The 19,612-nt window shown below is 38.1% G+C and overlaps 1 protein-coding gene across 1 annotated transcript in view; it reads left to right on the forward strand.

The window, feature by feature from the left end:
- LOC139730347 (alpha-N-acetylneuraminate alpha-2,8-sialyltransferase ST8SIA3-like) overlaps positions 1 to 19,612 on the forward strand; it is a 106,187-nt gene that overhangs the window by 41,300 nt on the left and 45,275 nt on the right. The window contains exons 2-3 of the mRNA XM_071641214.1: positions 9,914 to 10,051; positions 18,442 to 18,657. Coding sequence (XP_071497315.1) covers positions 18,461 to 18,657 — 197 coding nt within the window. The 5' untranslated portion in view covers positions 9,914 to 10,051; positions 18,442 to 18,460. The remainder of the gene's footprint in view (positions 1 to 9,913; positions 10,052 to 18,441; positions 18,658 to 19,612) is intronic.

Below are 19,612 nucleotides of genomic sequence, written 5' to 3' on the forward strand. Positions count from 1 at the left end.
TATGTAATCCTTGAAAAGATTGTGGTTGCTAGCACATCCATCTTCCATTTGCCAGCAAGTCTATAATATGGCAATATTGATAGAAAAATGTTGGTACATTCAATTTAAAACTATGAAATGTATACCTGCGGAAGTGTCAAATGACGGACCATTTCCTGTCTATACGCAAGTTCATCCTTTGTTTGAAGATGAATTCCATGTATTGTTAGAACTCGTGATGAAGCCTATAAGATGATTCATTCACTTCTCACTTTCGCTGTTTTTTTTCTTTGTAATTTTGTAATGGGGAATCGTTCCACCCCACCCATGCTGAATAAACAGAGACTAGACCTATAAAATCTAGTTTAGACCTATGTCATGATTAAGTCAAAACTTCACCTTCTCAATTCAGATTTCCATTCTTTTCACCAGGTGTATCAGGTAGACTTCACTTTAGAAGTATTTGTCTATTCCTATAGGCTTACAACAATACCTAGGTAGGGCCTACTTAATTTAAGTGTAGAACATGATTTCCCATTATATGACTAAGATTTTTTGCTCTAAGACCTATAGCTTCTTTAGACCTATTCGTAACAAATGAATTTAATAATGCTGTGCTAACACGATATCACCGAGGTAACGATGAAAATTTGAAATATTACCCAAAGAGGCTGCTACCTGATCGATTACATCTAGGCAATTCCGTATGGGAAGGGCAAAAACAGCAAAATTCAAAGTTAAGTAAATGCTCAGAAATTTAAGTTTCCCGTACAGACAAATTGTTGTATTTACGGAAACAAAAAACCCTTTTCCAATAACTTTCCTAGTTTTTGTTGGACACACTTTTAAAGTTGGAAGACTATTTATTGTATTTATCTAAAATTTTACAATATTTAATGAAAATTTAAAATGAAACAACTTAAATATCTCTCTGCTTTATCCATACTTCCACATCTTTCTTCCTATGCTTCAACAATCACATTTAATGAAGCATTCAGTCACTCTCATTATGATATTTGTTTGGAGAAATTTTCAAGATCTACTGACAAATGTACGTGATTCCTTTACCATAGAATTGAAAAAAAGTTTTCTCCTGAACAAACTAATCAATTATTTTTTTCTACCCTTGTAAATTTTTTTCTCTACATGTGACTCCCTGAAAACTCACAAAACATTTTGTGAAATATCTCCTTTAGCAGATTGTTTAGATCTTCTGTAATTTTGGTAACGGAATTACATGGTAACGGAATTACACGCACTTCTAATATGGAAGAAATTGACATAACCTACTTTCATGCCAATATGTATGTGATCTGTTCATGAAATCGCTTCAGGGCATTATCATTGAGCTTAACAGTGTGAGTGATAGGCAGTTTAGGAGTGAAAGTGTTGAATTGGATACATGTATGGAATGATGCACTGACATGACTCAGCATAGCTGGATGCCTCTGACAGTGAGTCCTGACATCAGGGTACACGCTTGACAAAACTTCTTGTGCTGAAGGTCTCCTCCCTTCTTTCACCTTTTCTCATGTACAAGAACTACATGGAGACTGTGCTAACTGAAAGCTTTATAAGGTTTGCTACAGATACTCATTCTCAAATGTAAAAAAATCATACTGAATTCTGAAATATCAATGTATATTTCTTTGCTAAAAAGTCTCATGGTTTCATACAAAATCTAAGTATAGTGCTGAGGGACTATTGAATGGATGTGATGCAGCATAAAATAAACAAAGGTCAGAAAGAAAAGGAAGGGCATAAAATTTATTTAAAAGGAAAAGAGAGCACTGCTACTTACAGAGAGAAATGAACAGGATAATTTTTGTGAGGAAAGATCAAGAATTTAAGAGAAACATCATACACAATGTGATAAAAGTCATTATTTGACACGGGATGCCCACTGAATGTGACACCTTTGATCTTTCTGTATGCTAAAGGCTTTATTATCACCAAGTCAATAGTCTCACCTTTTATTGAACATGTCCTGTTTTCATCCTCAAGTCCTTTATCTTTAATGGTAAGTGTATGACTATGACCTTTCATCTGTTTCTTAGATCTTTCCCCCACAGAGACATGTATTTTGATTTTCATGCCCATTTGATACAGAGCATCTGCTACCCTTTGAAATTCGTTCTTTAATCCTTTCTTTTTAAAAGGAATAAAGACAAAAACACCATTTGTGATGAACATTTACCCAGTCAGTAATTGTGATACAGCTCTAAAATATGACATTTAGGCCTATACTTTCCCGTCCTAAGAAGGTTTTAAATATTAAAGTCAATGGGCTTCTGCTTCTACCTTTACTTTTCATGTTACCATTTGCTGTACAATCCAGTTTCCTTTCATACAAGTGCCATTACAGTGTTATTTTATCATTTGCTTTCAGGTAGTCAAAATACAACTTACTGCAAAAGAGAAGATGCGCATTTCTTGTGAGTAAATATATGGCAACACTCAGGATGAGAAAATAGACAAAGTCAAAGAAGAAAGACAAAGACGGGAAACTTGAAATTTATAGGCCAAGTCATGATTACAGTCAATGATTAAATCACTGTCGTGTTTCTGAAGACGTCATTTGGAAATTTTGTGTGGTCAGAAGTAAATACTAACATTATTCACAGGTTGATTAATCTGACTCTAACACAGTGAGCTGCAGATGGATAAAAGAGGTCCCCATACCTTTCTATGAATTAACAGAATTTAGTGGACTCACTCTAATGGTTCAAAAAGTTGTACTTTGTTAAAGTTATTTTGCTGCATTCTATTTCAATTTAGTTTAGTTCATTTTACTTGGATGGGCTTAAGTAGGACTTGCACTGTAAGGGAATTATCAAATTATGCACTACATTATATACCAGGGGGCAACTTCAGCTATTAGTAAAATGTCACAAGTTTTTAGTGATTAATATAAGCCACAACATAAAAATAATAATGATTGAGCACTGGTGCAGTACCATTTGCATCATATAAGAAAATTTTCTTTTCGATTCATGATTGAATTGTAATTTGTTATATTTGTCATTGAACCACATCTGCATCTTTTCACTTAACAAATTAAAAGTTTCAAGCATCCTTTGTGTTCATCCTTAATATTAAACATTGTGCTCAATGGTGGGGCTGCACACTGTGCTCTTGCACTGTAAATTGGCACTTTATGATTTAGATTTAGATGTAGTGTTAATCCGGACAGTTTTTTATTATTTTCTTGTGCATGTGCAAATAATATTTATGTACAATACTTGTAAGTAATTCACACATAGCATCTATTATTGGCATATTTAGGAAGAAGAAAACAAAGAAATCTGTCTTGCCTGATATCAACAAAAGAAATACAAGAAAATTTGAGTATTGTTGACTAGATTTATCGAATTGTACTTGTGTAGGGCTATTCTAGCGTAATTCCGTTACCATGTGTCTTAGATGTCATTTACCTGCGGAGTGTGAAATTCTTAACTTGAAAGTAGACAAATTTTGATGGATGTGGTACTTACAAGTTACGAGATCTTGATTGACATAGTTACAACTTAAAATCACAGTCGTTAGCATGAAAATTTTATGTTTTTTTGACAATAAAAACTCATTTGGCACATATACACTTGTAGCAGTTCAAGGTCAAAGGCTAGAGAGTACTTATTTAGTGGTTATATTATAGCTGAAGGCATAAACAATCTTTATCAAGACATTTCAGAATACCTGAGTACCAAGAATGTGTATTTTTTCCAGTGTATTTCAGAAGGCGTGATTCCTTTACCATTTGTGTAATTCCGTCACCACTGACTTTACAGGCAAAAAGCCTGCTGCTGGAAAAATGTGATGAAATATTTGAAAAACAATACAACTAAACTGGAGTTGACACAATCAAAGATGAAATCAAACAACAACCTATAGTGTATGTGTTATACATTTCAGAGAAACAAGTCCCAAAGTCAGAGTTGAAGTTGCCACTCAATTTCCTGGTAATTCCGTTACCATCGCACATAGACCTCCTTTGTAGCCAGCCAAGTGAGAACATTTGATAAATTTGTATTTGGGGTGACAGTGTGACTACCTCTGCATCTTTTAAATGTATCAAGAGAAGGCAAAGTAATCAATCCAGTATACAGAGTGAAAGAATATGAGCCAAAATTCTCTGATTTGTAATCCTGTTACCGCGGAATTGCCCATCTATAACAGTATATCCGGCCATCTGTCCATGGAATTATCCATCGTGCGAGAATGAATCGCACTCACAGCTTGTAAGCTGTATGCGAATTAATATTACCGGGCACGTTTCGATCGTCACGTAACGACCTACCAACCACTTAACGGCGAGGGCGCTTCAGAAATGAAAGCCGGGTACACTGACTCTTTTTTTCACACGTTTGATCTCAAAATACTCTCAACCAAATCATTATTCTGCCAAATCGCGTCATCCAGACAAGCCACTTTGTAGAGTTTTTCTACAGATTGCAAGCAAATCCCAAATGGGGATGGAAGATTAATTTTGAGCTTTCTGGATCAACAGAAGATACAGTGCGTATTAAAGAAAAAACCGCAACAAGATTTGATTTCAAATTTGTGAAGATTGTGTTAACTTTACACTAAAGTGAGTAGCAACAACTTAAATCCACATATCTCCGCTTTCCAATGATATCTTATTTATTCATACACGGTCAAGGATGGCTGAGTAATCATTATTTTTGGACAATGGGTCAAATTGGACTTGGGACCACTGCAAAAATCAATGCACCGTATAGAAATTAACTGAACAAATGGAATAATGAAATTAATAATCGCAACTTACCATCGTCTTCTTTCGGATATCTCTTTTTAACATTACATCCCATGCCCCTCAACATGGCCAACATTCCTCTCCACAAAGAGATTAGCTCTTTTCTCCATCTCACGCACAACCCTGCGAATCACTGGGGCTAGGTGGCGTAGAGCTTCAAACTCATCAGTGATTCTTTGTCTCAGAGTTACAATGTCAGGTGGAGGGGTAATCAACACTTTGCTCTTGAGATAACCCCAAAGGAAAAGGTCACAACAAGTCAGATCCGGAGATCGTGGTGGCCACTCCACATCATGATACAAGGCAATCACCCGATTTCCAAATACCTCAGCCAATCTGTTTCTTTCTGCAACTAGTCAATGGGCTGGTACGCCATCCTGTGCCCACCATAGGCTTCTGAACACACCCCTTTGTTGCAAACCAACATTTTCCATTAATTCAGGAATCACATGTTCATTTAAAATTTGTAAGTATCCATTTCCGTTCATGTTGTTTTCAAAGAAGAAGGGCCCTAGGAACAAACCATTTCCACAAAGTCCAGCCAAAACATTCAGCTTTTCTCTACGAAAATCGATGTCATATGTAGTTAAATGCAGAAACTGAAACTTGGTCCCAAGTCCACTTTGACCCATTGTACAAAAAGAATGATTACTCAGCCATCCATGATTGTGTAAGAATAAATAAGATATCATTGGAAAGAGGAGACATGTGACTTTAACATGTTGCTACTCACTTTGGTGTAAAGTTAATATAATCTTCACAAGTTCGAAATTAAATCTTGTTGCGTTTTTTTTTTATACGCACTGCATATCGTTTTTCATTTGTAAGCGAAAACCCACTGGACTGCGGCTATGCACCAAAAAGCAAATATGTATAGTGGGTGTAACTTGTGTGGCTGCGCCTATGCGGCGCTGATACTTTCGTATCCATGTTTACGTAGATGTCTCAAAATCCACTTTACCAAACTGCACCCAAATCACTTATATCTACATGACTGTATTCCCAAATACAATCCGACACAAAGTCTACATTCATCATCAGATGCATTGTTCCTCGAAACACCCAGAGTAAAACATGGATGGGGGTGATCGTACTTTCTCCGTTATGGGACCAAAATTGTGGAATTAGTTACCTATTCAGTGTAATATCAAAGGTAACTTTTATCTACAGAAACATTCAAATCCAAACTTAAAACGTATCTGTTCCTCTCACACTGAGGACTATATTGAAGTCTTTAATGTTCGGAACAATTGTATTCTTTATCTGGTATGTGTTTGTTTGTTGTTTTCCATTTCCTTCTATGTTGTCATATGTTTGAACATGAATATATATCTATCTTTTCATTTTTTTTGAAGCGTTATGAGCACCGAAAGGTGGACCTGTGCACTATGCAAGTAGTCACTATTATCATTATTACTATTATAACTATTATAGCTTATATTCAACAACTCTTACACTAGGTGGTCTTCCGTGAAGTCCAGTTTGATGTGTATTCGGAAATCACCTATTATACTTTGTAATATGCACTGTCGGGTAATGTGTCTTTGGTCATTTCCGTCATGTTTTAAACAATACTTTGAAAAGTCATTTGGTGTTGCAATATTTTTGTACACACACACACGCCCATACGCACACACGGGTAAACACTACATTGCCGGACAGTCAATTAGAAATTTCCAGTTTGTAGTCTAAATCGTGTAGTATATTACGTTTCTGAATTCCCATTGACAGCCATGCATGATGACAATAAGAAGTGTGGACCTTCCCATGCAGAGAGCGAGAGATACTATGTGCCACGCAACGCACAAGTACATCCATGTGTGTAACCCGAATCACATTGCAAGATCGACCGGAAGCATATATTATTGCTATGAAGGGTAGGCAGTTTCGTTTCTATTTCAGTGTTGAGAATAGAAATGCACAGATTAGATACTTTGAGATACTCCGTATAGGGCAAGTCCAAGCTATTTTGCACCAGTAACGCGTGGGACATCACAAACAAATTAAGCCCTAAATTTCACAGTTATTTATGAAAGCTCAATTGTTAGGTTGTTTCTGGTAGATAGTAAGTGTCTACACACAAAACAAAAGAAATAATCCGAATTACTCATCCGGTAATTAATTTATTCTAATTTATTCTCCAGTAACGCGTGGGACAAGAAAGATGGCTCTTTTTTCTTTTACTTTGTTTCTCAAATATTGGGAAGATACTTGTCACTCTGAAAAAAAAAATCATTGCAAACAATTTGTTATACACCTATTACTTAAGATAAAACAACATGTTTCATAAATATTCATCTTTCTGTTTTCTTTCAAGATCAAGTTGAAAAAGATTGGTATAGTAACGCGTGGGACATTTTTTGTCATTGTGGGTAATATTCTGAAAATGGCACATCTTATTGAGAAAATTTTAAGTTTGGTATTACTTGAGGCAGTGAGACAGATACATAATGTTTGACTCCATTTGCTTGAAGAAAGGCTTTATTTACCACTTCATGAATTAATTAAGTCTTATCATAAACTTTCATTTTTATGGAGGCTATGCAAATTGTCTGATGAAAATGGATACAAGTTGGCTCTTAACCATTAGTAATTCAACTGCTTGAAACTACCTGTCTTATTGCTCCCTGCAACGCCCGAAACCGCCTGTCTGTATTTTCATAGTTTTATGCTTTACCATTTCTATTGTTTTCATATAGAATATGTAATTACATATTTTGAAAGAGATAAAAGGTCAACAAAAGTATGTCAGAATTATTTTTGTGACACACTATTCTCTTCATAAAGTCATAGGCTTTCTAATAAACATAACTTATAATAGACAAAAATGAACATGCAGTAACTATTTAATAAATTATATGAATTAGAAAGTTGTCGAAATTAGAGTAATGTTGCTGTATCTTTTATGAAGCCATAGGCCATTATACACGGAATCTTCAGTTGCTAAAGTTAAGATTGTACTTACATTGGACAGAAAGGTGTTGCAGATTTACAAGTACAACTCTACAAGTAGGCCTATAGTCCTCCCCCACCCTTAGTGCAAAGTTGTTCACTTATTACTATGGTGAAAGTCTGTTGTACAGCTTGTGTGATACCTACTATTGTTGAGCGACCGTGATCGCTTGTGTAGTGTAAGACATTACACTCATAGTCGCATATTAACCCTTACTAGGCCGCGCGATGTATCGTTAACGCGAAAAGTTATCGCCACGACGTTTCATGACTTTTTTCTTTTGACTCTCCCGCATCTTTTGACACCAAATTTGCGATGCCCGGGCGCGCGGTTCAGAAGTTGCGCATAAATATGTACGTGCATGTCAGATCAAAAATTGAAAAACGTGAATTACAAGTTCAATGCAAACTGTGTTTACAGGCAAATTTCATAAAAGCATGATTATTTGGGGGTTTTATAAATTAAAATCAATTTACAGCATGTTTTCTTGTTTGGAACAATGTCGCGGAAAAGTTTAATCGAAAAAAAATGAAAAACATAAGTTCGAAAAAACAGAGAAATATATAAGAAATTCAAAAAAAAAATAAAATACTTAAGAAATTTATTCTGATGCCGCATTTTTCTTTTCTCTTATATTTGCTCAGGACACTAAAAAGAACATTCACACACAAAAAAATGTACTCATTTTGAGCTTTATTTAGTGGTTTATACCAAATTGTCTGATTTCATGCATCATTGTGCATAAATTAGCATAAATTAGCATAAATTATAATTTTACAAAAAATTAACTTCGTGGTACCATAGATTACGTCATAGGCAATGTGCGTGCCAATTTTCATTGCGATCGCGCTGTCGACGACTGAGATCTGGAGGGGGGGGGGGGCATAGGAGCCCCCCCCCCCCGGCTCTATGATCTACCTAAATAGCCCGGCCTAGTTAGGGTTAAGATCAAACACAAACCTTGAACAACTTTTTATCAAGCAAGATACTGTGCCAATAAATATTGAGTAGTTAGACATACAACATCAAATAAATATTGTACATACACAACATACAATAGATTCATTTCATTTTTTGACTGGAAAAACAAAATTGGGTTAATATAGCAGTATTAGCGGACACTTTATTTGTAAAAAAAAAAAGAAAAAGAAAAAGATTAAGGCTCTGTAATTTGTGTATTGAAGGAAAAGTTAAGTCATCTCTTCAGTGAATGTGGTAAACCATATCACAATTAAGCCAAATATGGTGAGTTCTCATTGACTTTATGAAGACCTATGAAGTAAATTCTGTTTGTTTTGTTTTATTTTGTTTGTTTGTTGCTTTGTGCAAAACTTTTCAAAATTTACTTCCAGCGCAGTAAAAGAATGCCAGGAATGTGCAAGGCCAAAGTAATTGATATTTTCAGTGCTGTATAGAGAATTCATTGTTCTATATGGTTTGGGGGAATTCTACTTCTTTATGGCAAAATTTCTATACTCCCATCGAAATACACACATGTATGCTGTCCCACGCATTGCCAAATCTAATTAAAGATCGTATAAATTATATTGATCAGACTAACTTTTCTTCTCCTGGTTATGATGGAGACTAATGTACATTTGGTCTTTTGAAAGTTTCAGGAAAATTCAATTATTAGCTTTTAGGCAAATGAGAAATAGTGACCTAAAAAGATGACACGTGGAAAATGCCAATTTTGGCACGTCCCTCATTTGCATATTTAATTAGTTGAGAAACTGGAACTCATAGTCATGATAACTTCCCATTCAGACTTTGTGGTCCCACTAGTATTGGGCTAGAAAAGTGGAAAACTTTTGAGATATCTGTAAAAATGAAACGATTTTTGATGTCCCACGCGTTACCCTAACTTTTAATTTGTGGAAATTTATTTAGTTATTACCAGTCACACACAAGCAATTTTCTGTTTTCTTGTTAGAATTCATGTATTTTAACAACTTGGCTTTACAATGAATTCAAGTTTCAGCCATGAGTGATCAAATAGCTTGGACTTTTGCCCTATACATGTACATAATTATGACAAAGGTGCTCTAAAAATTGAGTCTGTTCAAAGACGCTATTGGTTCAGTAGAATGATTGATACCTACGAATATTCAAATGATTTATGTATGATTTGTACCTCACATCCTGGTAAATTTCTTTCTTGTTTTCTTTCTCTCCTTCTTTGTCTGTATATTTATTCATTTGTACAGATGAAGCAGGAATTCTAGGAGTTGGGGAAGCAAAGCTGTTCCAATGGTTTAGATGGTACACTACCGGCGGGGACTTACCGATGGGACCAAAAGGAACATAAAGTTTAAAACTATTCTCCACATACAGAGGTAGTTCAGGTAAGTACTTGATTAAGGTTCTCTCAAAGGTACAGATTAGATTTCTTTTTATGACATTGTTGTGACAGTGTTGGTCTGATTTTTAGCTCACCTGAGCCAAAGGCTCAAGTGAGCTATTGCGATCGCCCTTCGTCCGGCGTCCGTCGTGCGTCGTGCGTCGTGCGTCGTGCGTCGTGCGTCGTCCGTCGTCCGTCGTCCGTCGTCCGTCGTCCGTCGTCCGTCGTCCGTCGTGCGTCGTGCGTAAACTTTTTACATTTTCATCTTCTTCTTGAAAACCCCAAGACCGATTTTCATCAAACTTGGCAGGTAGCATCCCTAGGGGGTTAGGAACTCAATTTGTTAAAATGGGCACCATGACCCACCCAGGGGGCCCCCAGGGGGGCCCAAACCCCCCAAATTTAAGGAATCTTTAAAAATCTTCTTCTCTAGAACCAGAAGTGATAGAGCTAAGTTAATACTATGAGTTAGTTCATTGATGACTGTAGTTTCAAGTTTGTTCATGGCAGAATCAGGGATGCCCCCCTTGGGACCCAGGGGAGGGGGGTGGGGAGGGGTTCTAATGGGGCCTAAATTGTACATTTTCATCTTCTTCTTGAGAACCCCATGACCCATTTTCACCAAACTTGGCAGGTAGCATCCCTAGGGGGTTAGGAACTCAATTTGTTAAAATGGGCACCATGCCCCACCCAGGGGGCCCCCAGGGGACCCCCAGGGGGCCCAAATCCCCAAAATTAAGGAATCTTTCAAAATCTTCTTCTCTAGAACCAGAAGTGATGGAGCTAAGTTAATACTATGAGTTAGTACATTGATGACTGCAGTTTCAAGTTTGTTCATGGCAGAATCAGGGGTGCCCCCCTTGGGACCCAGGGGAGGGAGGTGAGGAGGGGTCCTAATGGGGCCTAAATTGTACATTTTTATCTTCTTTTTTAGAACCCCATGACCCATTTTCACCAAACTTGGCAGGTAGCATCCCTAAGGGGTTAGGATCTCAATTTGTTAAAATGGGCACCATGTCCCACCCAGGGGGCCCCCAGGGGGGCCCAAACCCCCCAAATGAAGGAATCGTTAAAAAATTTCTCTAGAATCAGAAGTTATACAGCTAAGATAATACTATGAGTGAGTACATTAATGACTGTAGTTTCGAGTTTGTTCATAGGAGATCCAGGGGTGCCCCTCTTGGGGGCAGGGGTGGGGGGGGGGTGGGGGGTGGGGGTGGGGGTTGGTTAGGAAGGTCCAAATGGGGGCCTGAATCGTACATTGTCATCTTCTTCCTGAAAACCTCATGATAGATTTTCGTCAAACTTGGCAGGTAGCATCCTTAGGGGGTCAGGATCTCAATTTATCAAAATGGGCACCATGCCCCACCCAGAGGGCCCCAGGGGGCCCCCAATCCCCCAAATTAAGGAATCTTTAAAAATTTGGGCCCTTATTGTACATTTTCATCTTCTACTTCAGAATGCCTGGTCAAATTTTGGTAGAGCTGTGAATAATTTAGATTAGTGACTGCGTGAAAGGTGAACTTGCGATACTCAGGTGAGCGCTAGACCCGCGGGTCTCTTGTTTTTCTTTGGTAATAGGTTTGTCAATCAAAATCAATATTGATGGGTATTTCCCCGAGCGAGTATACCTTAGTTCAGATATGGAAATATAAAACTTACATGTAAGTAAGTTAAGTATGGGTCCGGGAGAACATACTTCAACTTTTTGATAATACCAGTATTCCCAGATTTCGGCAGTATTTGTCCTTCGCTTCACACAATCCTTCGATGACCATTACGAATTCATGTTAATTGCACCGTATTGCCGAACCTGTTCATTTGCAATTTGTAAAAGAATTTCACGATCTCTATGTGAATACAACAGACTAGAGTGTCATGGGCAAGTAAAAAGAGAGCGTATCAGAAGATATGTGGGATACACCGCAACAAAGAAATGTCACGAATCATAGATCAGTGGTGGATCAGGGGGGGGGGGGGGGGGACGCACCGGGCCCAGAAGTGGCACCGCAAATATTTTTTCGCCCCCCTTCTCTGAATTCCTGGATCCGCCCCTGTAGATGCATTGTCGAAAAAACAAAACAAAAACCTGTTGTCTGTAGGTTTTGAAACTCCTGAACCACGCGTAGGCCTTTCCACGGAAGCCGTAATGCTGTAACTTATAAAGTAAGATTTCATTGTTGATCGTGGTCAAAGGCTTCGGAGAAGTCCGTAGTGGGGGGCGCAAGGGACTTTTTGGTTCGAATTCTTCCAAAAGCACCAAATTTGGCACACATGTAGCCCAAACAATACTATTCCGGTTTTTGATGGGCGCCAAGAAGTTCGCCCTCTGGGACGGCCATATTGGCAAAATCCAATATGGCCGCCACCGGTTTAAACGTCACTTGCAATTGAAAACATAAAAGGGTTACAATCATTTAAAAAGTCAGGTTTAGAGGTTTTCCGTTTCAAGGAATTCAAATCTGAAGTTCTTTTTATGGTCTTAAGTCAACTTTTCTTTATAAGGTCACCTAAAGGTCATTTCGGGGTTAAGCCATTGTGTTCATTACAGGTACAATTGTAATTTAAAAATGGCTTGCCCATGGTCAATATTCCACGAATGTCAGCCTTGGTAATAAAATTGCAGTTGCCAACGGCTGAAAAAGGGGCATATTTCTTGTGAAGGGCGCCCTCCGGGGCGGCATTTTTGCAACTTCCAATATGGCCGCCACCTACGTTTAAAGGCAAGTATAGTAATTAAAAACAATTATTTGAAAAGTCAGATTTATAGGTTCTTAGGATCAAGGAATTCGATTCTGTAGTTGTTGTGTCAACCTTTCTTTATGAGGTCACCCTAAAGGTCATTTTGGGTCAAACCATCATATTCACAATAGGTAATTTAAAAATGACTTGCCTATAATCAATGTAGCAGGAATGCCACCTTGCTAATAGAATTGCAGTTGTTGAGGGCTGTTGGAGAGGGAGGGTGGGCTTTCTCACGATTAACATCAATATACAATGTATTTGTTTTCGTGTTAAAGATTTCAAAGACTAGGTATACAGTCATGAATAATAATAAGAATCCCTTTCTGAGAGTAATACGGTTCTTGGGATCTTACTCAGATTTTCACAATTCAATTTGAAGACTTGGTCACCCTTCAATATCATTTTAATGATTATTTACGGTATTTTTTTTCCTGCATCATTTCAATTATGGCCTGTTATTATATGGCTACACAAGCTTTTAAGTGAGGTTCTGTCCAAAGCTATGAAATATCATAGTTCATGTCACAGTCATTCCATTTTTTTTTACAGGCGCTAAGAGGAAATGTCCTCACTGACTGGTCATATTTGCGGAATTCAATGTGTTTGCATTCGCTTTAATGTCAGCAAAAAGAGCTAGTTTGAATTATGGGTAATGCCCTTTCAAAGAGTTTTCAAGATTTGTTATTGGATTATTATTTTCATCTTCATCTGCAAGGAATGCGATAAAAAACATACTTGTATGAGAAATATAATCCTATTGCTACCTAATACATTGATAGTGTAGCAATAAGGGGGGGGGGTCATTGACGTCATTGACGTTGCCACTAAAAAGAGAAGTGCTTTTATTTTTCTGTTGCAGTTCAGGATCCTCAATCACAATAGATTTTCATAATTCATATTTAAATTCAATAGAATAATAATTATGAAGAACACTCCTAATCTGGATGAAAAAAATAATAATTCTGTCGTGTTTAAGAGAGTTTTTAGTAGATCAGGTTGGCATCAATTTGCTATTTTCGAACTTGTGTAAGAGAGTTCGATTCAAAAGTCCTTATAATAGGAAATTTTATGTGCCACCACAGCTAAATATGCCGTTTAGAGAATTTGACGGTCCTGGTGACGCCATGTAGGGAACAAGCATATTTCACTCGTGCCACAGTGACACCATTAACGGGGTACAGATTAGATATGCTATTGTACAACTTTCATGACACCGTCCAGCGCCTACCAAGATTCGAAAGTGCTTGGACGCGAATGGGTATGATATCACAAGACTTTATAAGTTGGTATCTCGTTGGCCTGAAGACTAGATTGCAACTCTAGTCTCCGCAACATCTCTACGAGACGAGACGAGCCCAATCTCCAGGAGTCGCAGGAAAATCGAACATTTTCGATTTTTGCAGAGACTATTTCCGGCTTCCAGCTTGTCTCCGAGACGTCTCCGCGAAGTCTCCATCACTGTGGCCATGTCGTGGGGAGTAAATTTGTCTGCAACATCTTCGAGATGTCCCCGCATCTTGTGGAGACCCATAATAACCTAATGGCGACGAGGAGAAGTCGCTGAGAAAAGACGTCTCTGATAAGTCCCTGCGACTGCAAAAGTCGTGCCGACATCCCCGTGACTTCGAAGCAAATTAGTTGTCCCTTTGTTTGAAGACGTCTCGGACGTCGCCCTGGAAATCACGTTAATTGTGACAGTGAATAAAAAAAAAATTCTTCGAGACGCTGGCATTGCGACAATGTCTCCTCCCGTCAGATAGGCCTTCAATTCCCCCCCCCCCCACTTTAAGTTTGCAGCAATATCAAACTACTGATCATGGCTCGTCTGACACCTGCTCTACATTGTGCATCTTCACATTCGTTCATTCATTGATTCATTCATTCATTCATTCATTCATTCATTCATTCATTCATTCATTTTTTTTCCATTTCCATTTGTCCACCTCCCAATGCATGCCTTGAAACAGCTGTATAGTGTAGAAGAATGAAATTTGGTACTGGAGCGGAGAGTGGCTGATAGTAATTGCCATGTACCTGTGTCATCTTTACTCCAACTCCACTCCCTGAAGTCAGGGATCACATCATGACCCATGCTGTCATGATTCCAGTAGAAACTCGCTTGTAGCAGTACTCATCTTCGAAATGTTGATACAGCGCCGCTTGAGCAGATAGGGTGGTTTCTGATGATCTGCCCCCACGTTATGACGAGATGATGCCTACCCTCGTTGACGCTGGCTGCACCATAAAACTTGTTGCTAATCAGCCCTCGCTGCACATGAGCACGATTATTAAAGTGTTCTACCCGTTACATGTGAACGGTTTCGATACCGTCGAGTCAGGTCCAGGATGAAATCTGTGTAGTTAATGTGTCAGTGAGCTCTGGTTTGCTGATCCATATTACTTAGACATTTTGCATGCCACATCGAAGCCAGTCTGAAGTGATGTCGCATCCTGTCAATGCCTGTTGGGCTCTAGAAGAGACCAACAGCTGTACAGGAAAGAGCTTTATGTCAGGTTTGAGTTTCTTCAGTTTGTCTCCCTCTACAAATGAAAATTTGTTGAGATCGCAACTGCTCATCTGTAAATTAACAAACATGTCGGAAAAAGGAACCAGTGGGACTCGAACCTGTCATCTACTGCTTTCCGGGCGGCGACACTACCACCAGGCTGTCCCTGGTTGCCGGCAGTGACACGATGAACATGGAACAAATACCCAAGCTCCGAGCTTATATGCCTTGTCCGCCTTGGACTACTTAACATAACAATGTCGGAATCTCGGAGCTTGGGTATTTGTTCCTTGTTCATCGTGTCACTGCCGGCAACCAGGGACAGCCTGGTGGTAGTGTCGCCGCCCGGAAAGCAGTAGATGACAGGTTCGAGTCCCACTGGTTCCTTTTTTTCAGACATGTTTGTAAACTTACAGATGAGCAGTTGCGATCTCAACAAATTTTCATTTGTAGAGGGAGACAAACTGAAGAAACTCAAACCTGAGCCTTCACCCCTCTGAATAATATCTTTCTTTCTAAGAGCTTTATCTTTCCAATACCATGACCCACCCGTAACTCCCTCGGATCAAAGGGATTTGAAAAAAAAAATGCATACCGAAAATGTGATGTTATGCTCATCAGTGCGATTGCATACTGTTTCCAGAAAGTGTTCTGCAACATTATGTCATCCTATGTAAAGATATCTTTGCGTAGATCGCATCAAAAATGTTGGAAAGCTGAAGGGTTGTGAGATCACAATACCTGTTGGATATTGCAGTCTCGAATCAGGTGCTCAGGATGAGTTTTCCGTCCCATTTATTCTATCTATATCATTTATCTATGCGCTGATATACGAGGGCAGCTCTTTATTTGTCAATCTTATTTTTCAGGTTTGAGTGGTGCCATCACCATCTCTTGTCAGAATTCTGCGCATTGTTGCTGCGCAAAAAATGTTAAGATTATTTTCTTTAGGATCAGTATCTCACACAACATCAATAGGTGTTCAGTTTCCCTAGTCATTTGTGCCTTCAGTAAAGAAACGGTTTCGTTTGATAAAAAAAAAAAGAATAAAAAAGATTAGAAAAAACCTTCAGCTGAATTGACTTCACCAACTCTGATAAGATACTGCCATTAAAGGACTCTAATGATCTCATGTAATTAACTACCCCTAGAATGCTGGTCTGACTTGCATTGAGGAGCTCGATTCCCTGGAATCTAAGCTTCAGCCATTGTTTCCTTCGCTGAAGATACAGACGCTGTCTTGCAAGGGAGCGAAGGCATACACCAATTTCAGCAGGAGGAGAATCATATCGCTTGCCAGCTGGAAATTTGTATAACTGACAATGAAAGGTGACGAGGTGGCTCACTCGGTAGCGTATGACTTCCAGTCTAAAGACTTGTGTTCCGGCACGGGTTCGAATCCCACTTATCTCAAGTCTAGCTGAGCAATGGTGTCAGTTGTCATACCGCCCCCTCTAGTAGAGGCACAATACTTTGCACCTCAACACTAGGATATAAAAAAGTGGAAGTCCCGTGTGTGAAAGAATCACAAACCCAGACACACACATGAAAAGATCCCGAATCGGCATTCCGTTATCGGAAAACTCAAGGTGCAAAACCCGGTAAAGTGGTCCACCCCAAGTACATACAACTGGCGAGCTATAGAAACAGACCAGCTAGTTGCAACATATATATGTATATATATATATATATATATATATATATATATATATATATATATATATATATATTGCAACACAATATATATTGCGTTATATATTGCATTTATATTTGTATTTATATATTGCAACACATATTATATATATATATATATACATACATGTATATATATATTGAAACAAACAAAATGGAAAACTGACCAGAAACAAATGATAAATAGTAAAAACTTTGAGAAAAGAAAATGAGAAAAGAAAACGAAACCGATGGAAACCCATTTTCTGTGATCAAAGTTTTCACTATAATATATATATATATATATATATATATACGTATATATGTTCAATATAATTTTTCATTTGTCATAATCATTATAGATAGGTAGGGGGATGGAACTGCTCTTGGCCCTAATTGACCATTGAAGAAGTATGGAAGAGATGACAAATGGGACAAAATAGGGTACCAGTGAATTGCAGTTGAATGCTCACAGATGCCATTTCAAAAAATGCCCGAAATGCCTGTTTGACCCTTATTTGTCCTTGAAAGTGACCTTGAGAGGTGATAGTGACCTTGAGAGGTGATAATGACCTTGAATTGCAGAAATGATATTTAGAACCACCTTCTCTAACCCCGTAAAATCTTCCACTGGGATTCATTACTTTAATCAACCTTTTCAATTTGTAACTGCAGTTGACATTTAACCCGGATGGCGGCCATATTGGATTTCACTAATATGGCGGCCCCAAGGGTTTTTTAGTCTTGGCGCCCATCAAAAATCGAAAGAGTATGGTACAAGGGACCTATGAGCCAAATTTGGTGCTTTTGGAAGAATCTGAACCAAACAACCCATTTTGAGCCCTTAGGTCCCCAACTACCGGGAATAAGCCAGTTAGTGGTTAGGTCATGCACGATACAAATGAACTTTCTTATTTCTGAGTTGGTCGGGCACTTTATTCGTTTTCAAAGCGACATATAAGCTTGTCCGACGTAACATTTAATTTTTGAATTCATGTTCAAACGAAGAATAATTATATAACTTGGCATAGAGCAGGTGACCAGAGTGGTCGATCAATTACCACACGGGGTAGTATTCATTTCATTGCATTGATTGGATGAACAACCCTTTTCTTGAAGAAGAAGAGTCTTGTCAGTTGGATATGTTGGCAAGCACTCTTTGTAGGAATCAGATGGATGATCATTATATCACAGACGCTTATCTCAATGAATTTAAAACTCAGCACGCCTATTGGTGTTGTCAAGAAACGAAAGTTAGACCTCCCAGCAGTGCATTGAAATAAAAATTCGTACGTATTTCACAAACGTGGTAAAGCAAAAATGTTTAATATCGTAAATTTATCTTGTTTAAAATCTCTTGTATGTTTTCGATTGCACATATGAACGGACGCCAGTAATGAAAACGGTAATAACAAATTGTGATAACGTCAAAAGTGTTTATACACAAATTGCTTATTCTATGTACAAACAGGACGATCGATTTGAGCAAGATGTCTACCCGTGCTGGAAACAACTCGATGCTGGTCGGATGTTTCTTCTTTCTCAGCCTCATTGTGTTTTTATGTGTGTTGTACACATCTCCTGGCACTCCACCCATCTTGCATAAGCCGATTCGCAGTCGGAAAGACGGCGCGTCCGAACAGCATCCGAGGGATTTCGGTGGCGACAAATCCATCATTCCAAATTGGTAAAGTTAGTAAGAAGTTCGTATGAATTCTCCATGTAAAAAAAAAAAATGAATTGTGATTCCAAGAACAGGAAATATTTTATTGAATTTAAAAGGATGGTACAGTATTGGTGGAGACGAGAATTGGGCTTTTAAGTTTTTGCGAGATACCAAGAAAACACTTATGAAATAGTAAAGAGCATACCATTTTCAGAGGAATTCAAAGTTTATTTGATGAAAATCGGGTTTAGAATGACTGAAATATCCAAAAAACAAAGAAAAACAAAGCAATCGTAATAAAATGTGGGTCCCACACTTTATTAGAATCGCTCTGTTTTGGATATCTCAGCCATTTCAAAACCAATTTTCATCAAATAAACGATGAATTCCTCATGGAATTACATGCTCTTTCATATTTCGTAAGAGGTTTCTCATTATCTCACCAAAAATTGTGAGAAACATGAAAATAGATCTCAAACAAAACTATACCATCCCTTTAAAAACAAAGCAAACATCCGTCAACCTCTGGAGATTGTTTCTGTTCCCCCACCCGGCCACAAAAAAAGAAGAAAAAAGAGTTGCAATGTGTACACCAATACTAAGTATTCTCAGCTAGAATAAGACATTAAAAGTCAATTGGAAAATTCTTACTATGAAGATAGCAAACATTAATTTACAACGACAGGTAACGAATTGTTTGAAGCACATTGCAAGAGGACTTTAGAGTTACATTAGATCAATGCTGGTCAAGGTATTATTTTTGGTCAAATTCACTGTTTGTTTGACACACGATGTATCCATATTTCACGCTTTTACACGAGAGAGTACAGCGATAAAAACAATGAAGATGCTCTTCGTTACCAAGACACTTATCCAGGTATGGTGTCTTTCAATCAAACACTTATCCAGGTATGATGTCTTTCAATCAAACATAAATATACAATGATGGCAATGATGTGAAAACGTATCAAAGTAT

This window comes from Diadema antillarum, unplaced genomic scaffold (genome assembly GCF_040938485.1).
Source record: "Diadema antillarum isolate AM-2024a unplaced genomic scaffold, OU_Dant_1.0 seq00000302_RagTag, whole genome shotgun sequence".
NCBI lineage: Eukaryota > Metazoa > Echinodermata > Echinoidea > Diadematoida > Diadematidae > Diadema > Diadema antillarum.